This window comes from Rhinolophus sinicus, chromosome 9, assembly GCF_057876585.1.
Source record: "Rhinolophus sinicus isolate RSI-liver-muscle chromosome 9, RSI-T2T, whole genome shotgun sequence".
NCBI lineage: Eukaryota > Metazoa > Chordata > Mammalia > Chiroptera > Rhinolophidae > Rhinolophus > Rhinolophus sinicus.
The window spans coordinates 6,598,580-6,623,062 of NC_142509.1; the positions used below are offsets into that span (position 1 = coordinate 6,598,580).

General features: G+C 49.3%; 1 protein-coding gene across 9 annotated transcripts in view; it reads left to right on the plus strand.

The window, feature by feature from the left end:
• Positions 1-23,547, plus strand: part of IGSF9B (immunoglobulin superfamily member 9B) — a 57,500-nt gene extending 33,953 nt beyond the window's left edge. For 2 of the 9 annotated variants that reach the window (XM_019719067.3, XM_019719068.3), the window contains exons 18-20: positions 165-1,808; positions 9,491-9,612; positions 12,259-23,547. In XM_019719067.3, the coding sequence (XP_019574626.1) occupies positions 165-1,808; positions 9,491-9,612; positions 12,259-12,467 (1,975 nt within the window). In that variant the 3' untranslated portion in view covers positions 12,468-23,547. The other 7 variants (XR_012492722.2, XM_019719071.3, XR_012492723.2 and 4 more) reach the window with 7 other exon arrangements.
• Positions 23,548-24,483: the final 936 nt, after the last annotated feature.

Here is a 24,483-nt window from a genome sequence, read left to right on the forward strand (position 1 = left end):
GGCCAAAGAGTTTCATGCCAGAATATGCAGCCCATCTGCAGTCTTTTTCCTTAGTCTTATCTTCCCAAGTGTTTGTAGTTGGTGTTTGTTAAGAGAGCGAAAATAAGTGATGGACCGGTGTGTCCCTTGCCTCATCCCTCCTGCTCTCTTGCCTGTTCCCACAGCTTGTCCTCTGGCAAGGTGAGCCCAGAGAGCATCCGGACGCTCCGGGCCCCATCGGAGTCCTCCGATGACCAGGGCCAGCCAGCAGCCAAAAGGATGCTGAGTCCTACCCGGGAGAAGGAGCTGTCCTTGTACAAGAAGACCAAGAGGGCCATCAGCAGCAAGAAGTACAGCGTGGCCAAGGCTGAGGCTGAGGCTGAGGCCACGACGCCCATTGAGCTTATCAGCAGAGGTCCTGACGGCCGCTTTGTGATGGGTCCCTCCGAGGTGGAGCCCTCAGTGAAAGGCAGGCGCATCGAGGGCTTTCCCTTTGCAGAAGAGACGGACATGTACCCTGAGTTCCGCCAGTCTGACGAGGAGAATGAGGACCCACTCGTGCCTGCCTCTGTGGCGGCCCTGAAGTCCCAGCTGACCCCTCTGTCATCCAGCCAGGAGTCCTACCTGCCACCACCAGCATACAGCCCTCGGTTCCAGCCCCGTGGCCTTGAGGGCCCCGGAGGCCTGGAAGGTCGGCTCCAGGCGACAGGCCAAGCCAGGCCCCCTGCTCCCCGGCCCTTCCACCACAGCCAGTATTATGGGTACCTCAGCAGCAGCAGCCCTGGGGAGGTGGAGCCACCACCCTTCTACATGCCAGAAGTGGGCAGCCCCTTGAGCTCTGTCATGTCCTCTCCACCTCTGCATACTGAGGGGCCTTTTGGCCACCCCACCATCCCTGAGGAAAATGGCGAGAATGCTTCCAACAGCACGCTGCCCTTGACTCAGACACCCACAGGCGGACGCTCCCCTGAGCCCTGGGGCAGGCCAGAATTCCCCTTTGGGGGACTGGAAACCCCGGCCATGATGTTCCCCCACCAGCTGCACCCCTGTGATGTAGCTGAGAGTCTGCAGCCTAAGGCCTGCCTCCCCCGAGGACTGCCCCCCACCTCCCTCCAGGTGCCCGCGGCCTACCCGGGCATCCTGTCTCTGGAAGCGCCAAAGGGTTGGGCAGGCAAGTCGCCAGGCAGAGGCCCTGTCCCAGTGCCCACCGCCGCCAAGTGGCAGGACAGACCTATGCAACCTCTGGTGAGCCAAGGGCAGCTAAGACATACCAGCCAAGGTATGGGCATACCCGTGTTGCCTTACCCCGAGCCAGCCGAGCCGGGGGGGCACGGCAGCCCCAGTACATTTGGCCTGGACACCCGGTGGTATGAGCCCCGGCCCCGGCCCAGCCCCCGACAGGCCAGGCGCGCCGAACCCAGTTTACATCAAGTGGTGCTACAGCCCTCCCGGCTCTCGCCTCTGACCCAAAGCCCCCTCAGCTCCCGTACTGGCTCCCCTGAGCTTGCTGCCCGGGCCCGGCCTCGCCCCGGCCTCCTGCAGCAGGCTGACATGTCAGAGATCACCCTCCAGCCACCGGCTGCTGTCAGTTTCTCTCGCAAGTCCACACCGTCCACGGGCTCCCCATCCCAGAGCAGCCGCAGCGGGAGCCCCAGCTACCGGCCCACCGTGGGCTTTACCACTCTGGCCACGGGCTACCCCTCCCCTCCGCCAGGCCCTGCGGGGCCTGGGGACAACCTGGATGTGTTTGGACAGACACCTTCGACTCGAAGGATGGGGGAGGAGCTGCTTAGACCAGAGCCCCCCCCGCCACAGTTATCTACTTCAGGGTGAGTGTGAGCTGGTTTCTCCTGCCCATCTTCACCTGGTCATCTTCCTGCCCCCATACCTTACCCACCCTCCACCCTGCCATCAACCCGAATGACAGGGCTTGTCTGGACATGCTGCAGCATCCCTTCGGGAGAGGAGTTCTGGTCTTGACGTCAGCAGGGTGTGGTCATTGGGGTGGGAGTGGGGCTTACCTGCCCAGGTACTCTGCCAGGAGCGTGAGGAGCTCAGCGCTCCCAGGAGGCCCCCCAGGGTGATGGAGTGGGCACACATGGGCAAGGGGTGGGACATGGCATGTCTGAGTAGTCACCCCAGTTCCTTGTGGAGTGGAGCGCTCACCACATCCCTGTGCTCCTGGCTCTGGGGATGGTTCCAGGGTTTGCCCAGAGACCTCGCCGTAGCCTCCTTTGCTTCACCAGCCTCTCCTTGTTTAGCAAGACTCTGAAACCTGACTTCCCTGGACCATCAGGCCAGGGGCTTCTATTCCCAAACTCCCGCCCTTAACAGCCTAGTGAGCCCCGGGCCCCTCCCACAGCCTCTCCAGAAGGCACATCCTGGAGGCTGAGAGCCAAATCTCAGGCTGTGAACCCCGTGCCTGGAGCCACATACCCCACCCCAACCTATATGCCTCACAGGAAGCTGCAGACAGACAGACAGACAGACAAGCTCCTGCAATCAGCCTGCCTGAGAGAGCACACTCTAAACTGTAGCAGCTGGTGTTCCAGGTACCAGAGTCAGCCTGGATGCCTGTCTGTGCCTCTTTTTCTCTGGTCTTTCTTTCCCTACCTTCCTCCTTTCTCCTCTTCCTCCCCTTCCTTCTCCAGTCTGTCTTTCTTCCTTCTCCATCTTCTTGGGGTTGGCCCGACTTGCTCAGAAGAGCCTGCGATGTCTCCATAGTGCCCCCCCAGTCCCTCCCGCCCTCCCACCCTCCCTCTCTTTCTCTTTCTCTCTCTTTTTCTCTGGTTCCGTCCTTTGGTCGCTCTTCTTGATGTGGCCGCCTGTGCTGGGGAGCAGAGAGTTCCAGAGGCTGGCCTGGTGGTAGGCAGGATGGGAGGCGGCTGAGGAGGAGGGAGCCCCGTGCCCTTCCCCTGCCCCGTTTACTCCCACCCTCTCTGGTACCTGGAAGTGCAAGCCTCATCTCCCACTGCCATCCTGCTCCTGGTGGCAGCAAAAGGAGTGGGCCTCGGGAGGTGGAGGAGAGCTCTAGCTAGGACGCCAGGCGTGTGGGGCTGTGGCCGTGGCCGTCGTGCCTGTGTCTGTACAGGAGATGCTGTGTGCGCAGCCCTGTCGTCTGTGCTTTGCAGCGCTTTCATCTGCTTTGTCCCATCGTGCCGTCTGGTTCTCTGTCTCTCTCCTCTCCTTCCCCTCACCCCATTCTCTGGCCTCACTTGTCGGTTCTCTGGTCCCTGTGCTCCTCCCCTCCTCCCCTCTGGGTGTGCGTGGGTGGTTCCCCCACAGCCTGTGTTGATAACTGCTTTGTTTCTGATTGATCTCAGCTATCTGGGCAGTGTTGTCGAGACAAGCCTCTCCTCAGCTCAATAGGTAAGGGAGCTCCGCGGCTGGGGTGGGGTGGGGGGTGGACAGGCGGACGGGGCTTTGGCAGGGCCATCGCTTCCTTTACAGGGGAATCCAGACCATATCCCCTCACCCCCTCTGTGGGGGCAGCAGCCTCTGCTCCTCGATCCCCACGGCTTCTGGGTTCCCCACATCATGCTGCTCCAACAGTCCCACCAGGCCACGCTCGGGCACTGCCTAGCTGCAGCTTATCACCCCACCCTACATGTCAAGCCCTCTCCCACAGCCTCCCTGCAGTTTTCCTCACTCAGACACCTCGCCATCCTGCTGCCAACACACCTAGAGCTTCCACAGAAGCCCCTTGGGACCCTGCATGCACTCTGAGGGACCCAGAATGCCTAAGTTCCGCTTCGCATCTCTGCACCCGTGGAAACCTGTCTGGGGCCACACCGGTACCCAGAAACACCCTACCCCCTTCTCTGCCCTGTTTCCCCAGCAGCCTCAGGCATAGTACCCCCTTCCCCTAACCCACCCAAAACAGACCTTCAGGGTGGCTGGTCCCTCACTGTCTTCTTGAGTTCTTACTAATAGTTGGTCCTCTCACAGACCACAGGATTGGGGTGTGGCCAAGGTCCTTCCCTCAACCACTGGGTCTTCCTTAGGACCAGATCACCTTTGGTTCTGTGAGGGCAAGGGCAGGGAAATGTCACCACTTCTTATGATTCTTTCATTCTGCAGCCTGTTCTTGGCTGTTACAAGACTGAGATGTTTGCCCTCAGGTTCAAATTGCTCTCAAGGTCCCTGTAGTAGCCACTTCTGACCCCTTTGGATGACAGCTGTAGGGAGAGAGTCTTGGGAGGAGCTCCACAAGAGAGAGCACAGGCTTCCCCAGGCAGAAGGAAGTTGAGTTGGCAGGAGGCAAACATGGGGATGCAGCACTGCACTCCTTTCTCTGCTCTCCACCATGGTGACACATCTCCCACCTTCTTCCCGGTCTCAGGGGGTCTCAGGAACTGGGCATTTAGAGGGGTATCAAGTCTCTTAAAGAGGCTCTTAGGCTCTCTTGCTCTCATGGTAACTGAGAAGATGCTTCTTTTTGCCAAGGTTGCCATTGCCATGCTTCTGGGAACACGTAGACCCCTGGCACTCAGATGGGAGAGGGAGAGCCTCCTTCTGGGGCCTCTGACTTCCCTAGGTGAGAAACAGCTGCCTCCCTTCGCCACCTGGAGCTGTCCAGGAAGGCCGATCATTCCAACTCAGTCATAAGAAAAGCGTCCCATAATGAGGATACCATGCTGTTTCTTTACAATCTGCAGTTATAAAAGTGTAGCAGCCAACAGGCTGTGGGATTGTATGAGGCCAGCTGGGGGCCCCACTTTCACTGTTAGCAATGAAAGAGCATGGAGGGGTCAGGAAGTCTTTGTGAGTTCAGCTAGGGGTCTGCTGTGGCCTGCCGGGTGGATGCTCCAGAGTGACAGTGACTAGACCGTCCTCCACTCCCCTGCTGTCCCTCCTCGTAGCCCCAATTATGACCCTCTGTCACCTCCAGAGGTGTGACAGCTCCAGGACCAGCTCTCACTCCTGGAAAGTGCCTGGCCCCCATTCTCATTTGCCACCCCTCCCCCACCCAACTGTTGCCCGCTCTCTCCCCATTCTCCTCCTGCGTCAGATCTGGGACAGCTCAGCTAGCATACGCTCACTGTTGTGGCAAACCCAGAAACCAGGGACCCTGGTGAGAAAGCATTATTTCCTCTGGGCCTGCCCAGCATCCCCAGCCTAGGAGAATAAGATCCTCCCGCAGCCTTGGAGTTAGACCTTGATGGTGCTGGGCAGCAGGAGCCACCGCTCGCCCTTCTGCTTGCTGAGGGCCTCCCTGGGCACGGTAGCTGCTGGGGCCATTGGGAGGCGTCAAGCTCCTCTTCAGATGCTGTCTTCATGCTGCGCCTTTGCATGTGTCTCCACTCAGTCTTGCTTGGAGAAGATGTGACACGTCTTGTCTACGTCCGTTCTCACTCTGTTCCTATTTCCTTCAATTTCTTTCCTGTTCCTTTTCCCCACACCTACAGTTGTTTCCCTGCCTCTCCTCCTCCTCTCTCTCCCCTTTCTTTCCTTCCCAACTCCCGTCTCAAAACGGGGAGTTGTATTGCGTGGACCTGTTCTTTTGTGAATGGCTGGGAGGCTGAGTGTTTTTCTCAGCTCCCTGTCTGATACCTGTAGCACCCCTATTTTCATATTGCCCTCTAACACCCTTTCCCATTAATACCGACCTTGGCCTCCCTGATGCAGGTGGGTCTGGGAGCATGGATGGGGCCCCCTTTTACTACATGGATCATAGGCAGGAGCTGCTGTTTGGAATAAACTTCTCCCGACTTCTGAGGCCAAGCACATGGTTTGTGCCCTGATCCCACTAGAAAGGTACCATCTGTGGGCAAAGCTGAGTAGCAGCTGACCTCCAGACTCCTGGCTTTCTGTTTTGTATATGGAGAATAGATTTGCCCTTTTCCTGGCTACACCTTGTACGTGCGTAGATTTCCTCGGCCTTCCACCCACAATATGTAGTCAGATAAGCAGAGTCTGCTCTCAGGCAATTAAGAAGAGGATGGAAATGCTGTTTAAATCATTGCTTCTGCCTGTTGACTAGAAGATAGCTGCAAACTGGGTCAGAACGGTCAGCAATTCAGGCATTAAGGGCAGGAAATGTCCTTAATGGATTTTGGATTTTGACTTTCCTGTCCTGTAATTTGCCTGCATTTTGAATCAGGCTGTGTCTTTCTTCCACTACTCTGGGTCAGCACAGAGCTAAGCAGCTAAGGAAAGCTTAGCTGAATGGTCATGATTTGGGTTTTCTATGGATTTTATGAAGAGAGAGAAAAAAACGAGAGTAAATTCCAGGCTATTTTTGGTAGTTCTGAATTGCAAAGGAACACCACTGGGATAGAAAACTGCCGTTTATGGGGAAGACAGGTATGGAAGATCCAGAAATAACCCTAGGCTTTGAGGTCTTCACCTTTCAGTAATGCTTTTTCTTCCTGGCAGAAGGAGCACCACAGAGTTTGCAGAATTCCTGCATGTTTGAGAAGAATTGAGTCTGGTTAGAAAGAGAACTGGGGCCTCAACTTCCTGGAGAGCCCAGGGCTGGATTCAGTTCTGAGAGGGTCACCTATGGGTCAACCTCAAGTTTACTTGCCAATTTTATTCCAGGGGTAGATGGAACTGCTTAACCCATGCTTCCTACTGTCTAAAAGACACCAGCACCAAAAGCTTCATTACCTGAAGATCCCCCAGGTGGGCTTGACATTGACAGGGGACATGGTCACCCTTCCTAGAAAAGGGAGCCAAGTTGATTCCAAAGGGCTTTACACACTGCAGGTAAAGTCTTTTGGACCCCATTTCATATGTCTTTTCTGTATAATTTGCTAAAAATAAAGACCCATTTTGCCCCCTTCCCCCCTCCCTCCTGTCCTTCTGGACACTTGTTTATGTTTTTCTCCTGCATTGGGATTGTGTCTTTGTGCCTCCAGGAGCCTTCTTCTGTCATGTTTCTGTGTCTGAGTGCTGAGCCAAAAGCGAAAACAGGTGGACAGCAGGTGTCCTGGAAGGGCTGGAGCTTGGCTCTTTCACGAGGGTAAACTGGCTTATCCTCCTCAATGGATTTACTGTTTGGGAATTTTTGCCTAAAGCAGCCAGCTGAGAACATCAGTGACTGTTACAGCTAGTGCATTCTGGGGCAGATGACTTTCTCAGATGATGTGTGGAAGCAGTGTTTTTTTTTTTTTTGATGTAGCTTCTATCCCTGCGTTACTAGGAAGAAGTTGGAAAAACAGTTTAGCCTAATGTTGACAGTCTTGGCTCTACCACATAATAAATGGATTATTGGACAAGCTACCTGGCTTAACTTCAGTCTCTCCATCTGACAAATGGGGTCAATGTAGTATTTACCTCTTAGGATTGTTGTAAAGATTAAAGAAAATTATCATAGGGAACATAAATCGGTGCCTGGCATGGTAAGTGGTAAATAAATTCTGTATGATAAAAATGATAATGGTAACAATTTGTTGATTGTAATAATAAAAACATCCCTGGAAGTTTCACCTGGCTTGGAGAATCCATAGGAATTTTCCGGGTTTCTCTCATGCCCTAGTGAAACACCCTGGATTATGTCTTTATAGCACTGTTCCCTGGGTCCACTTGCTTGTCGTACGCCTCCTCAGACCACACATCACTCATCAGTATGGTTCTTCTGAAGAGGCTGGCTCGGTGGCACCAGGAGACAGATAAACTGAACAGTAGATTCATATCTTTGATTTTCCTTTTAGGCAGCATGAGAAGCCTTAGTCAAGGATGAGAAGGGGGTGAGGACATTCCACCAGCCCCCTCACGCCCTACTCATCTCCATCCTTTGCCCGCCTTCCAAATTCCCTTCCAGCTGCCGCTGCTGCTGCTGCTGCTGTATAGATCTCTGTGGGTAGACTGTGCAGTTTGTGAAAGAGGAAGGAATGGGGAATTGGCAGATTGGGTCTTTGGGGGTAGAAGACCTGACTTCTAATGGTGAGTGGACTACTTCTCTATGAGACTGTGTATGTGCCTGTGTGCACATGTAGGTGTGACTTCTTAGCTCCGTGCTATCAGGGGAAAATCAAGAAGTTGTCTCTGACCTGAACTTTGGAGGAGCTTCTTGATACTTTGTTTATTGAAGTGCTGTGGAATGATGACATCCATCAAAGAAGATGAAGGTTGCTTCATTGCCAATTAATACAGGAAACCCCAGAGACCAGAGGCTTACCTACAATTAGTCTGTAAGTTTTTTCTTCCCTCATTCCTACAAAGATACCCATTGTTGGGGCAATGCAACTGCAATCTTGCCATCCCTCTGTCATTTTTAAAAATACTTTGGACTGCTTGCTCACCATTGGGAACTTCTTTTCCCCTCACAGGGTTATCTGTTCTTCTTAATCAGGATACACCCCAAACCAATTGGGATGGAGATGGAAGAGGGAGATGTGGGGACTGAGGCAGAGTGTTTTTCATCTCAGTCCACCACGGCCCTAGAATGTCTCTGCTTCCCTGATTGTGTGCTAATGTCAGCACTGGTGGGAAGGAAAGAGTGACCTGTCTGTCTGTTTCCCCCTTGCTTTCTCAGGCTCCAAGTTTGGCTTATTTTGAGAAGAAATGCCATTGATAACATACCTTCTAGATTTTCTTCTTGTATGACTCTTGAAAAATTCTCTCCAATATGCACAGATTGTCACAGATAGCCTATCCTCTCAGCTTTCTTTGGTCCCCTTTGTCACCTGGGCTGCATAGGCTTCAATTAAATCATTGACTAACCATGCATTTGATCTATCAGGCAAATGGCAACATCCACTCAACTGGGGGAGAAAAAGAAACCTATACACATGGTCTCTCCTAACAACCTCGGTTTCTTTGTTAAATCTTAAAATATAGAGATTCACTGGATACTAGCTACAGATGTCATGGGTTTTGCAAGGCTGCCAGTTTTGGACACTAACAATTGTGATCTCTTTCCACCCTCTACTATTCTCTTAACATGACTGAAGAAATCTGAGCCCAATCTGCAGAGGGTCATGGAGACAGTCCTGCTGAAATGTTGGTAGATGACAAGTGTTTGTTGCTGTTAGCTGCCTAGATCTTGTAGATGGAGCAGAAGGACACTAGTGAAGCCGGGTTTCTTATTTGGCCCTGGCCTTCTTTTTTCTGGGGGAGGACAGTTAATTGGGGTTGGAGTTACTCACCTCCTGCTTTAATCTGCTCTTTTCCTTTTCATTTAAAGGTCTTGATTGTGATGGTTCCTAAGAACTTCAGGAGTTGAAGCTGCTTCCTTCTCTGACCTTACTCTTCCCAGCTTGAGTTCTGTGTGACGGGGCTTCCTATTAAAGTCTCTCTCTCTCCCTTTTCTAGGTCTTCTGATTGCTCTACAGATTCGTTTCCGTCTGAGGTAGGCCTCCCACTGCTGGAGCTTTCTACTAGGCTTTCTCCCTTCCAGGAACAATAGAAAGACAGGTGTCAAGGAACCCTTGTGGACACCTGGGACTCCATTGAACTGTACTCTGTCCTCCTATGGGCCAGCTATTTGCCTTTCTTCCAGTCCCGCATCAAAAGCTCCCTGTACTGGGAACTGACCTGTGCCTCTCTAATTGTCCCTTTCCAGAACCCATCCACCTGCACCCGGGGATGCTGCTGCACCTGAGAGGCTGGAGGCTCTGAAATACCAACGAATAAAGAAGCCCAAAAAGTCATCCAAGGGCTCTTCGAAGTCAAAGAAACGATCTGGTAAATGGCGGGAGATGCCATGCTCCTCTTTTTCTACTTTGCCGGCCGTTTTTATGGGATTGTTTGGCTCAGGATCTCAACCTTGGGTTGTCTCTAGAATTGAATCCACCAGTTCTTTGTTTCTCTTTAACACTAACTTTCAAGTAATACACAAATATAATTTTCATGAAAAAATGAGAAAGATGAGGTTAAAATCTCTTGGTTGTCCTCCCATTTCTGTTTCCTCCTATCTGGAAACCATCCCTTTCAGTGCTGTGTGTTTTCAGAACCTTTCTGTGCACAGGTGTGTACCTTTAGAAAAGATATTATATTGTTTTAATGTATTCCTTTTTTTACAACATAAGTAGTATCTTAGTTTTTTCAATTCTGTAATACACCTTATGTATTTCCTTTCTATCGTATCAAGCCTTCTAGCTGGTCATGGGAATTATTGGGTCCTATTCAGTGCTTAGGGGACATTGTGGCATGGACCCAGCTTCTGCAGGTTGACCAGGTTTTTCTCAATGAGATAGAGTAAAATCTCTTCACCTTGTAGACAGACACCTCTATTCAGCCCCTTTTCAGATGTGGAAAATTCGTTAATATTTATCATGTACTCTCTTTTTACCAAAGGTTTTAGGAATGTGACAAGCTGTCAGACAGGACTGCTGAATGGTTTTTTTGGCAGATCTTTAATAACTACTGTAGAGTAACTTTCTTTCGAGACTGGGTTATGGAAAAGTGTTATACAGAGGCCCCTGGAATCTTGGGGAGAATGTGAGCTCTAATTTCTTACTTAGCTTTTGGGCAGTGCTATTATCCTATTAGTTTATAGATGGGAATACTGAGGCAGAGCAAAAGGAAATGAATTTTTTGGGTTTAGGTGGGAAATTGGAGCCCAAAGCTGAATTTTCAACTCATGTAAACTCATTTCAGTTTAAAACCTATCTATCTATCTATCTATCTATCTATCTATCTATCTATCTATCTATCTATCTATCTATCATCTATCTATCTATCTATCTATCTATCTATCTATCTATCATCTATCTTTCCTTCTCCTCCTTTTTCTCCTCCTCCTCTTCCTCCTCCTTCTTTACAAAAAAGTCACATCAGATGCCAATATTCTCTCTTGTTCTGTTTACAGTGGTCCTTTCCCCTTACGTGTTAACAACTCCAAAATATGTCTTTAGCCCTGATCTCTTCCAGGAGCTCAAGTCTCATATTTCCAGATGCCTGCTGAACATGTACTTGGGTGTTTTATAAGACTTTATGATGTCCAAAACAGAATTATTGACAGTCCTCTCCAAATCTACTTCTTCTCAGTTTTTCCCTAATTTCGTAAACGGCTGATACCAACCCAGTTGCTCAGGTTACGTCAGCCGTGATTCTTGATTTTTCTCTTGCTCTTATGTCTGACGTCCAATCCATTTGGTAAGGTCTGTTGGCTCACCTTTTAAAACAGATCCTGAATCTGACCACTGTTTTTCTGTCTCGCTGCTAAAACTAAATTCTGACTCATGCTTATCTCTCGCCTTGACTATTCAAACAGCTTCCCAAATGGTCTTCCTGCCTCCATCCTGACCACTTCTACAGTACATTGTACAAACAGCAACTAGAGTGATCTTTAGAAAATGTAATAGCATACTCTCTCCTTTGGTCAGGGGCATGCACACACATATACACACAAACTTCTGATTAAAACCTTCCAGAAACTTCCCACTGAAACCAGAACAGATTTCGAACTTCTGATGATACCCTTGTCTATCTTCCCTGCCTCACTTCCTCTGCTCCTTCTGCTTTAGCCCCGGTGGCCATCCTTCTGTCTCCAGAATATGTGACATTTGCTCTTCACTCAGGGTTTTCACACTTGCCATTCCTTCTGCTTGGTACACTTTTTTCTCAGATCTTGGGAAAGCTCATAATTCAAGACTCAACTCAAGAGTTATTCCAGAGAGTAGCAGTGCCTCAGTTAGTTGCTATCTCATAACCCTCTTTTACCTTTTTTTGTAGCACTCACAGTATTTGAAAATTTTATTTCTGTACTTTTAAAAGTCTTTACATTTTGTCTCTTCCTCCCCACCCCACACTAACATATAATCTTCTATAAAGCAAGGGCTTTCTCTCTGTGTCCCCAGAAGGGCCGTGAGGCACAGGAGTGGCCCTGGAGTCTGGAAGGGCCATGCTGACTCCACTGCGTAGAACTGAGATCCATCATAGCTTTGGGGAGAGGAAGGAGTGGAGGATGAAACAAATGTTTTGAGTCCCAACCCCAGTACCTAGGATGATGCCTCATACCCAGGAAGCATTAAAAAATGATATAGTAACACTTCTTTAATAAAAAGAAAATTAAGTACTAGACAAAAGATATTAAATAAATATACTTACTATTAAATAAAACATAAATATTGATTGACTAGATGCACCCTACTTTCTTAGCTTTCCTGAGAACTAGAGGAGCGCACTTGGGGTATTGGTGGCCCTGGTGGTGAAGAAGGTGGTTTCTCTGCTACTGTTTGCTCTGGTCCCCATGTTCTCAGGTGATCCCTTTGTTTAATACCAGAAACTCAGAATATGTGCCCTGGTGAGTGTGTGAGGCTGCAGTCTTCCTTTTCACTCAGTTTCTTTTCTTTTCATCTGTTTCATGCACCTCTTCTTCCTTCCTAGATGGTCCTGCCTCCCAGGCTCAGCAGCTTCCAAACTCTCAGGTTCTGTGGCCCGATGAAGCTGTCTGTCTCCGAAAGAAGAAGAGACATTCTCGGCCAGACCCCTTTGCCCGCCTCTCAGACTTGTGCCACCGCCAGCTTCCAGAAGACCAGAAGGCGATTCTCAACAGCATGGATCATGATGACCCCGGCCATGCCACTCTCCTGTGACAACACAACTCTAAGTGCTCCCAGAGCGAGAATGCTGGGCTGAGCGCAAGGGAGGGACACGTGGTGATGGGTGCTGGGGTCTTGTCTTCCTCATCAGCGGAGGCATGGCATGGCCGGTAGTTCTGAGGGCTGCTCACACCGTTGTTCTCTCTGTTCTCTCTCTGGCCAGAGCGGGAGTCTCCTCCAAGTCCTGGCCAGCTGGCCTCGTCTTTGGGACATGGGGCTAGGGCAGACATTTTGGCTATGGGTGGAGATCAGAAAGTGAAGTGGGGACAGGGAGAAATCTTCCTCCTCCCCACCACTCCCCCCTTCACTAGACTGATTTCTCTCACCTCTTTAAAGATCTTTGGAAGTGAAGAAGAGGAAAGCAATGGCTTTTACTGCTCTCTGCTTCTGCTTCAGTTTTTAAGTCCTAGGAGAGGACTGAACCTCCATCCTGCCTTCCTAACTCTACATATATATAGATATAGATACAGATGCATAGGTATGTAGTTGGTGGGTTTCTCTATGTGTATATATATGTACATTGAAGCAAAGTGCTGTTTATTTCTGTGGTCAGTGAAAGAAGGAGGAAGAGGGCAGCAGACAGGTGGGGCTTGTGAGTAGGACAGGCAAAGACCTGGCTGGGTGCCCTGATGTCTGTCTTGGGGATTATTCTTTCTGAAATAGGATTCATGCCTTCTCAGCTGAATTCACCATTTGACTCTCTACTTTCTCCCACCCAGAGCAGACACTGGAGCTTGCTATGATTTCCAGCTGCCTGCACTGGGAGTTGGGCAATGAGTTACCACAGAACTAAACACAAGCCTTTATTTCTTGGTTCCTGGGTGGAGAAAGGGTGGCAGGCAAAGGGCAGACTGACATCTTCCTTGCATACTCTGGCTCAGAAGTAGAAGCTGCTTCACAGCAGGGCTGAGAGGCAGGCCCTGATGCACAAACTGGAGCTCATCCGTCAGTGCTTTCGGGTAGAGCCAGGGCCTGGAGCCTTGGGTCCAAAGGGCTTCCCATTCTGGAGCCGTGTGCGCTGATCGCCAAGCTGCTGCTGCTCTATTTATATTCAGCCTCTGGCTCGGCACCCTCTGGAGTGCTGTTCCAAAGCTGCTGACTGGGTTCCTCCTTTCCTTTTGTGGAAGCTAATTTCCCAGATTGATTAATTGCCACTTGTGGGGAGCCCGCCGGTGGCTCCTTTCCGTGTTCTCCACATGCTGCCTGCAGGCTCGTCTCTGCCCTGGACCCCCCTCCACCCTGTGGACCCCAGCTCCAACAGGATGGCAGCAGATGAACCTAGGATGCCTCAGATTTCTGGGTTCTGGGGGTGCTGTGGATCCCCTCTCTTTCCCCAGTTCTATTTAAGTGGAACTGGCTGAGGCCTGGGAATGAAGGTGGAAGGGGTGGTAGGTAAGCCTTTCTCTGCCAAAGTCTTGTCCTAGTTCAAATTGTCAGCACCCAGAAGCTTCCGTGAGGTCATCTTAAAACAACTAAAGATGTCTGTTTCTCGCTCTTTTAGCAAGATAATGGTGCCGCCCAAGCACAGGGCAGACGGCCCTGAGGGTAGATGGGGGTGCATCTGGTTTCTCTTGCCTTCTTCTTGTGTAGGAGCCTGCCCTTCTAGCTGCCACAGAATAAAGGCCGCTATCAGGTTCTTTGAAGTATTTCCTTCTCGGTGCTGCTGTCTTGGTGGGTTTGGGGACATCCACCTCTCCCCAGTTACCTGCTTCGATGTTGGCCAAGTCAAGGCATTGGAGGCATCTGCAAGTCTCATTGCAGTTGCAGTGGCTCAGCCCGGTGACCTCGGCCAGGTTGGACCTCAGAGCCAGGAAGCTGCTCCTTGCTGGGAGCTTCCATTTTAGGGATGAGTTCTCTGCCACACAGACCCTAGTCCTTCTTTTCTGTCGCCTAGCGAATGGGGACCAGTTCCACCCATGGGGTTCTGCCATGCAAGTCGCACAGCCTCAGTTCATTTCTGAACACAATGAGCCATGGTGAAGAGGGGGAAAGTGGCAGTTTCTGGCCCTTATCTTGTTGACTGCCTCATCTTTCTGGGGCTGGACCCACAACCTTGGGGTGGAACCTGGACCTTCCAGCTAGCGCACTTCTCTGGGCATCTAAGTCCACTTTACCACTGGGAGGCAGCGCCAGCAAAACCGAAGAGCAGAGGGTTGGGTGACTGTCTTTCCTGAGGCAGCACTACCTCTGTCACAGTACCCCGATCAGTGTGACTCACTGAATACCATTCCTAGGGCATGTGGGGCCTCATACCGTGTCAGTTGGTAGCCCCTGTCTACTCTTCAGGGCATGCCATTTCTCACTCTAGGCCAGATCCTGGCTGGAATGTGAATGTAGATGCCAGGGCTATAGGTCTTCAGGATGAGTTAGTCCAAACTTTCTAAGCTCCGTGCTGGGAATTCTAGGCCCTGTAGGTTATAAAAGAAGAGGAGAAGGTGAGGTAGAAGGCTTTGCTTCTTTAGGATGTCATACCGGGCTGAGAGCCAAACTCCGGCTGAGGTACTTCCGACTATGGCTAACTCGGGGGATCCACCAGTGAGCTATCTCCAGTGCTAACAAAGGTGCTGACTCCTTCCTTCTTCCACTGGCAGTGCCCCTTACTGCTCAGCACCTCAGACCAAATGGTTGGAGCACTGCTTTGTGCTGGCCACTGGGTGGCAGCTCTGCTGGGCATGCCCAAGGCTGGGGAACACAAGGCCAACCTCTCTCAACGGCCTCGGACTCATTCCTCCTCCCAAGAGGGCTTCCTTCTTGCGACAGTGTCTTTGAAGGCCAGCAGCCTTCCTACACCCCTGGGAGCTATTTCGGTCTTTCCTTTAAGGACTGTGATGGAAATTGGCAGAACACGGCCCCCTCTGTCCATATGATGGAGGGTCAAGGTGTCACAGACACACAAGTGCTGGGTGTGTGCACATGTGTGGTTGTGAATGTGTGCATGATGGGGGTGTAGCCATTGCTAGGGACCAAATGTCCTTTGTATTCTGCCCTTGAACAATTGCAATGAGCACTATTAAGCTTCCTAGGACTTTCATGATCCACCGTGTGGGAGATCAAATGTCTTCCAAACTTCCCCTTTTGTGGTCTGGTAGCCTTGCAATAGAAGTAAGAAGTAACTCAGATAAAAATCTATTCCTGTGTCTCAGTCTTTTGTCTGCTTCTCCATTCTGCATTCTGACTGGAAATTATGGCTGTTTCAGCCATAGGTGATTTCACAGACCAGGAAAAGGGTCAGATGCTTCTAGAAGGGGCTTGAGGCTGAAAGCACTTAGGGGGATCTGAGCCTGCAATTATTTGGGGAAAGAAAATGAGCAATAAGGAGAAGGGGAGTCCTGTGTCTTGATTTGCTGGCTGACCACAGTGAGTGGGTTTCATGGCAGGAGAGGGGTCATGTTTGTGGATTGTCATTTGTTGCTACGGCCCCGCCTCTGCTGGTGAACTCTGCCAACCACATCTCCCAGTCTTTCTCCCTAGCAGCTTTCCTTTCCTGAGAGATGCGGGGTTGTGAGGGGCCTTTTGAGATTCCACTTTCTCAGCAGGAAAGCTGCTTCATCCCACAGGACTAGCAGGGTCTGTGTCCCCATTTGAGGAGGGGCCTATGTCCCATGATAATGCTCTTGGGGGAATCTCAAGCAGGAGTGGATGGAGGTGAGAAATTATTAATATTTTTAAATGTTCTGCCTTTATTTTTGACTTAGGATTGAAAATATTTGGGGTTGAACTGATTTCAGTTGTTTTCCTGTGCCTTTTTCATGCAGAGGAAACTGGGTAGAGTTCAGAATTTCCTGACTAGGTTTTTTTTTTTTGTTTTTTTTTTTTTTTTTTTTTTTTTTTTGTCAAGGTTGACAAAACAGTAGCTTCAGGGAAGAAACAGACTTCACTGAGCACCAGGGCGACTTTGCCACTCCCCAGGGTTAGAATCTAGGATTGAGGTGTGTGTGGCTGGAGCTGTTTCTTCCAGTGTTGTTAGAAAAAACCTTTTTGGAAGTTGGGGTGGGTTGGGGAAGAATTGTACATAAAGTACATTTTATTATTATGTAGAGAAACATAAGAAAAGGTTAATCTTGGGCTTGCTTTGCTTGCATGTAAAGGAGCTTTGGGGCGCATCACAGGGGTTTCTGGGGAGCAGCAGGAAGGAGCCCGAGGGTGGAGATGGGTGGTTCCCTCTGGGAAGAGTCCACATTCTCACCAGGCCTGTTTGGCCCAGCTCTGCCTTTCTATCTTCTCCAGAATAAAGGGAGGCAGGCTCAGCAGGCTGGAGGCACGGAGCCCCTTGGGGCTGTACTTGTTGCTTTGGAGAGAGGGCCCAGGAGGTGTGTTAATATCCAGATCAAGAATAGGTAGGTAATTAATTGCATAGGTGTTTCAGAAGGGGGAGTTAGAGAGCTGGAGCAGAGAGAGGAGGTCAAGATCTTTTGCCAGGTATCTATGAGGCTGAAAGGGGAATAGAGAGTTAGGGCAGTCATGGAGTAGAAAGTGGGGATCCTGGGATAAGACAGTGAGGACAAAGCCAGGGGACAGCCTTAACCTTTCTCTCTGGGGCACATGATAACTTAGTTACCACTTAGGGAGCAGCATACAGGTTGGAGGTCATCCTAAGGAATGGAAGAGGAGTGATTACCCTGTGATGAGGGCAGGTGGGGAAGGGGTGGCAATGAAGTTCATTTTGGGGGCAGTTTTGGGAGGGTGATACTGTTATTGCAAAAAGACTGTGGGGCTGGAGTCTTGGCACATAGGCCCAGACTGGATCTTGGAAGAGGTCTTGCTCCTTAGCTAGACTTCCTTGCTTCTGCTAGAATTAGCCTATAACACTAAGTGCCCAAACCAAACATGGACATATTTTTGTGATGTCTTTCAACTTTATCTATTTGTTATTGGGGTCTCCTCAGGCCCAAAGCTAAGATAGTTGTCTTGAGATTCCCCAGGCTATCACCAGTTCTGCGTCAGTGGAGAAGGAAGAATCATTCTTGTGAGCTTCGTGTGTTTGTTCTCATAAGCAGAAATGGCAGGTGGCCTTGCATGATCTGACACTGTTCCTGAGACTTTGCTGCTGGTGATGGACAGGAGGGACTGGGGTTTGACTTTTGCATTTATTACCCTTTCCTATTGAGGTACAGAGACTGCCTTCAGACCATGAAGCTACACAGCGGCTTTCTACTTAGAGGTTTGTCCTCAGTTTCTCTTACTTTGATAGTTCAGGGCTACCAGTCTGGTTGACATAAGAGGGGAAAGAGATTTACCCTGATGGCACACCAGCCATGCCTCTGTCCTCTTTGCTGTCTCCAAATCTTCCAACTTTCAGATCAAGAGGCAGAATTAAAAATCTCTTCTTTAGAAGAAGTCAGTAAACCAACGATCAAAGCTCAGATTGGACTTCAGCACTCTTAGCAACTTGGTTTGGTTAGGGGTGTCTATTACCACCCTTCCCTCTGACTGGTAGTGAGGCCACACTGGTCCAGTGTTTTATTTCTGGGCCGCTCTGTCTGTACTTTCCAATAAGGCTTTCATGAGCAAATACAATAAACCCACCAGATGTTTTGTGTGTTGGGTTGCTGAGAGGGTAGAAGTGTGTTCATGACCTCATTTTAAGTTGATAGAATAATTCACAATAGATTGAGTCTGATCCAAAGACACCTCTACACTCCAAAGGTTTCTGTGTAGGGTAAGGAGCAATTAAGCCTTAATACAAACATCATTAATGGCTGGCCTTGCCTCGTAGAAGGAAGAGTGAGAGTACCTTGATTGCTAAATATTTTGGTAAAGCAGCAAGCAGCAGTTGAAATCACTTGGATTTTCTCTTCTGTGGTAGCTCCATAGTAATAATTAGGGTTTCTGAAAAGGGATGATGACATAGTTGTCAGCTTTGTACCACTGGCCCGGAGAGCTAGGTTAGGGAGTTAGAGTGGTACAAATTCTCAGTTCCTGTCCTTGGTCCCGTGGCCCTCTGCCTTTCCCATCCCACTACATGTGATATTAATGTCTGTCTGGGCCTGGTCTTTAGGAAATATGCTCCACCTCTCCCTGGCACTGGGTTTCCTGGGTTTATTTTAGGAATTAGGGCAAGCTCTTCCCTTCCACCCCGTATACACACCAATTAGGTTCCCTTTCCTTCCTCACCCCACTGCTTTATGGCTCCAGGGATCTTGAATTTGTGCATGGTTTACAATGGGGAGGTGGTTGGGTTGGGCTGGGAATCTGGGAGGGGAGGAAGTTTGGGCTGGGAGGGGGGATTTGCATTTTCAGCCTTAGAAATACCACAAGCATGCTTTTGGGCTATGTGTGGGGTTATCAAATATGTAGATGGAAGAGGCAAATGCCAACTCTCCTCATATTGGTCGTGAGGGCTTAAGGCCTTTTTGCTTCCTTTGGCTTAGGGCATCTATGAAACCTTGTTTCCAGTAGAGGGGAATAGACCTCCTCATGGTCATGTTGCAATCTTTGGAATGGACATTGTCAATCACTCTATCAACAAATATTTATATTGCCTACTATGAATAATCAGAGGTCTGTCATAAGTAGACTGTGTCCTGGCTGGGTAAGAGAAATAGGATTTTCTCACCTGTCCCTCTGCGGTTACCAGGTTCTCAGTCTGGTCTCTAACCTCCAGCCAGCTGTCTATTCTGTGTTCCTTTCCCGGGCTCAGCAAGTAAGAGTATGTGTATGAGATTGTGTGGATGGTGTGTTTGTGGTGTGGTGTGGTGTGTGTGTGTGTTGGTGGTGTATGGGGTGTGTATGTATGTCCTGTGGTGTGTGGGTGTTTGTGTGTGTTGTGTGGGTATTTGTTGTGTGGTGTGTGTGTGTGTGTGTGTGTGTGTGTGTGTGTAGAAGAGGTTTTTAGGGACACACTGATTCGCTTGAGGAGCATCAGGCCTCTTTTTAGTTGACTCATTCTCTGCTAGGCAACCTCTGTTTTGGTAGGAGGGTGAAATTAGTAATACACGATCTTTAGTGTATTTTTTATGGAGATTGTAAATAAAATTATATAAATATATATAATTTGTTCTATTTTAAGGAGACAGGGGAACTTATGTAAGGGGGCGGGTAGACACAAGGCAGTAGTTGTGAGTGGGAGGCTTCAGGCACATGAGACATCTCGGGAGTGGGAAAGGGGAGGGCAGGAGAATAAAGCTGGGCCAGAGGAGTGGGGGCTGGTGCCCTCAGCACATATATATACATAGACAGAAAACCTATATAAAGTCTATCTAGCTAGCTTATCTATATATCTATATATCTATATGAAGTCATAGTTTGCTTTATTTTTATACCTGTGCTTAGAGATGTTTGGAGCAGGACCACCTTCCCAGGTGGCCTGAGATTCTAGCTCATGCCTTGACGCCGCTCCGTCCCCATCCTTCCTCTACGCTTCTTCCTTCGAGACACTATTCAGAGTTGCTTGGGTATTTCTGATGGAAATGTGTATATATGAAAAAATTTAAAACAACAAAACAAATAGTCCACTTGCAGAAAAGACAAGTAAGCTGTAGGTTGTGGGAGCTCCTGGACTAATAGCCCCCAAACTGGGGTCCACAATATTTCTTGTAGCTTGAATGCTTTGGCGCAGGTGCTTAACGTAGTGAGGATAGAGAGCTGAATCCATCCCCATGTTGCTGTGGGTTGGTACTCAGTTCCTCTGAAGGAATCGGACTCAGCAGCGTTAGAAAAGAGGAAGTGAAGATTACCTAGGGGCTTACAATACTTGACTTGGTTTGTAGCACTTTGACTCAAGCACTCCTGGAGGGTGTTGCAGCGAGAGGGAGGCATCTCACGATAGCTTTGTGTGGCTGACTGCATGGGTTCAATCTTGGAGAACACCCTGCTTATTCTTGCTGCAGTTTCTTGGAACCAGTGTGAATGTGATATCTAGTATAAATATATCATATATGCTTTTCTCAGTTACTCTTTTAATTGGAAAATAAGATGGCATTGGAAACGGAATGGTCCAATTCTGGGGCACTGAGTGGAGGATGAGGAGTGAGAGAAGACATTTGGGCGTAATGGGGAGGGTGGGGCCAGGGGGAAACTCCTTCTGGCACCTGGCTTAAGACTTACAGAACTGAACAGTATATATCAGAAGAATCTGACCCAGAACTGGAGATTCTGGGGAGTAGGAGCTCACTTGTGTTTGAGCGGGAAACTTTGTGTGCCCTGAAGAATACCTCTCTGAGAATTCAAGACCTCATATATACTGCAAGGGCCATGCACTTGCAACCTCAGCAGTTGTCCCCTGGGTGCTAGCTCTTTCTTCTGACTTGCCAAGAGCTGAGAATGATGTGTTTGAAGCTGATGTAGGGCTAGATGGTGCAGGCAGCCAGGAGAGACTCGTAGCTGCCATCTCTCTGCTCTTACCCTGCGTGTCCATTAAAGAGGCAATACTAACCCCTCCTCCCCAACCCAAACGTCATGCTGTCCAAGAGCTTTTGTCTCATGGAGGTTGGTCACTTGAGGAACTCAGCTGCTTCAGCCGTGGGAAAGGCTACTTTAACATTTTGAGGGTATTATGGGAAGAGTAGGGTGGGGTGGAGCTTGAGTCTGACTCCTGACCCTTCTGCCTCCACAGTGTAGACCTTATGGGTCACTGTCCCTGACTCAGGCACTGTCCTTGAGACCCTGGGATTACCCACTCAAAGCACTTCCCATTTCCCAAGGACATTGAAGGAAAAACGGGCTCTGTTCATGCAGTACTGGAAGGGCGCCACTACTGGGGCCAAGTGGTTGTGTGTCCATCCTTGGAGGCGACTAATCTGGCCGTTTTCTAAGGAGGCCAAAGGAGAGTCCAGCCAGATGTTTCTTGTAAGATTTTTCAGGGAGGTTGAGCAAGAGTAAAAGCAGCACATTCTATTTCCCTTGCCGGCTTGCAATCTCTTTCAACCTACCAAAGCCTCCTCACAAAGAGCACTACCCATTACTGTTCTTTTCACTCTTAGAGCAATCCTCCTCTCTTCATACGTGCTGTCCCACTTCTGGTGCACGTGCAACCAGCAGAATAAACCACTTGAGCATCACAGGCTGCTCAGAGGGTTAGTACCTCCACTAGGTCTAGGGTTAATACTAAAATTCTACTTTTCTCCACATTGAACCCAAGGCTTGATCCTTAGAAACCTCAGTGGCATCAAAACATATGCGACCAGGAGTCACTGACCTGCACATTCCCATCCCATCCCATTCCTCAGCCTCCAACCAGGCCCCTCAGGTATGTGAGGAAATGTGAAGACCAGAGACATAACGCATACCTTGAAATTATGGAGCTTGGAGGGGATATAAAGCTTACTTCTGCCCTTTCCATAATTCTGGCCATGAGCCCTCAGAAAGATGGTGAAGAGTGTACATTGGAGGGGAAACGATAGATAGCCCAGCAAAGATCCCTAATTCTTCTGAAGAACCAGTCTTTCACAAAGGCACAAATCAAATGAGATCTGATTATACATGGAATAAGCAAAATGTCCTATCTTTGAACCTCTCAGTTAATGGACAGGTTGGTGGGGTAGGTGCTCTGATTAAGCCCTTGAGGCCTGCAGCCACTGCTAGGAACACGAGCTGTTCCATGTGCCTGTGCCATACTCCCTGGTTCCCATGTAGTGAAGGGGTATTGAGTTTGAGTGCTTTTCCCTTTGGCAGGTGGTGGAGGACACTGTAAAGTTGTTTTAATTATGCTACCTCTGCTCTATGGAACGAGTGTTTGGAGCAGACAGTTCCACTGGGAATTGCTCACCCACGGATCAGTGTACGCCCTATCTTTTCCCCCTTTACATTAACTAGTAGCTTGGGGAAGAGGGGTTTGTCCATTGCTCTTTGGCTTTTTGCTAGGCCCTTCCACTCCTCTTTGTGTAGGTGTTCAAGTGGAGCCACTGTGGGCAATATAAAAGTAGGAGGAGGGGGAAGAGGAGAACCTATCAGCACACTTCCTGTCTGTAAGGGACTGGCCATGGTATTGGAGTGTGGGGTCTCTCCTGTTGTTTAGTAAACTACAGTGTCCAGGGACTGGGAGTGGATGCAATATGGAATGATAGTGATCGCTGGAACTTTAGACGGAGGTGTTACAAGGGGAATGGCTGGTTTAGGAGAGAATAGCAGTTTAAAGCTCCATTTACCAAGTTGTGCACATCAATTTCAAAATGTCTTAATGTCTCATTCGGATTTAATTTCCTAACTACCATCTGTGGGGCCAGAGATAGAGGGCATGGATGGTGTGTGCTTTCACCAGGTGCTCCTTTTTCACAGTCACTGACTGGAAGGGACACATCATGCTTCATATCAGTGACACTTGGCTCCTTTTATCTTCAACTTTTCTTCTTGGCCAGGAGAAATTTATCATCCTAGGTATAATTCTTCCATCACACACCTGGAGGCAACTTTGTACGAATTGCTTTTCCTCATCTCACCCAGTGGTCTGTAGACATATAAAGTGGGGTGACGAGGCATTGTGGATGTGGGGGGGCTTCCGATGCTGCCTCTCCAAAACCTCTTAAAAACTTCATACCTCTAGATGCCCAGTAGCCTCTGGCATTAGTTCTTCCTTTCTAATGAGTCTGGACATGACTATCAGTTTCGTCGTGGGAGTTCTGGCTCTCATTTCGAACTCATTTATTTCCTTCTTCAACTTTCTTTGGGGGTTACCCTCCAACCATGCCAAGTCTTCTGAAGACTATTCAAACCTCGTTTCCATTTCTTGAATGTCGAGTATTACAACATAACTGCGCTAGGGTGCTTTATGGTGCTGTTCTCGAAGAGGCCAGCTGGGCTGAACCTCCTTCGTCCCACTGGTTCCGTACAATTTGCTGTATTTTGTCTTTTATTTGATTTTTTTTTCCCTAGGGGTTTGGGGTGGGAGACATAGGGGTGGCTTTTGTGTTCTCTCTCTCTTTTCTGTATGTATGGACTGGTTAAAGTCAGTTATCATGGGCAGCTGACTTCATGGTATTGGTTGACTGACTTTGGTTAACTGTTAAAGACAAACCAACAAACTGTACAGCTGCACACAGAACACCTTTGAGTGTGAACTTGAATGGTAACTAGAGGCTTACTTTTTGAACTTCAGGTATGTAACTCAAAGTAAATAAAAACACTATTTTTTCAGTAAGCTTTTTTTCTTCTTCTAAGAGACAACTTAGAAATCAAACTATAAGAACATTAAATCGGTGCTGTACCAAAGCCTTATATGAACACAGTCTATACACTGTATAACGTGTCTCTGGTGAGCTTTGCTCTTTTCACCCTCTTCTCAAAAGCCTGGGAATGCCAGCGGGTGCCAAGCCTGGGGCTGGGTCTTGGGGACCTGTGGGCCAAGGAGACCCCTCGGATCAGAGGACGATGATGCAGGTGGGACACCATTCTGCTTTCTGAGTAGACTCTGAAAGGAAATCAGGCATTTGTGTGTATGTGTGCATGTGTATGCCTGTGTGAGGGCTGCTGTGTTTGTGTGTGTACATATGTGTCTGGGTGTGCTTACAGGTGCACAATTCCAAAGTGAATGCACTAACTGGGGGCCACAAAGGGTGATCCAGGTTGGTTCTGGGAGTGGGGTGGTTGTGGTACTGCAAAGGGGAGCATGTTCGTTCCCCTGTTTCCTGTCTGCTTCCCTTTCCTTGCTGTCAGGAAATGGAGGTGTATGGAAATAGCTAGACTCTCCACCAGGTGCTTTTTCTTCAAAGTCTGCAAACTCTAAGCATTTATAAAGGGCCCGTCCAAGAGGCAGGCATCTCCAACCACCAAATCAGACTTCCAAGACAGGGAGGAAGCTCTCCTCAGCTCTGTCTTGGAAAAGGGGGTTCCTCTTGCAGGGTCCTGTGGCCCTGGTTCTGGGCCTGTGCCAGCTGCCACCCCGCCAAGTGGGCTCTGGTTGGCAGTCCCCCCACTCCTCCCAATTCACAAAGGAGACCTGACTGGAGATGACCCCCGAGCCAGGCCTGATCTGTGGCCCTAAGCAATAATGCCCGCCCTGGCTGCCGAGCACAGTGACTCCTTTGGCCTTACACTCTTGCCAGTTAAAAACTGAGTGACACCCCAAACTCAATTA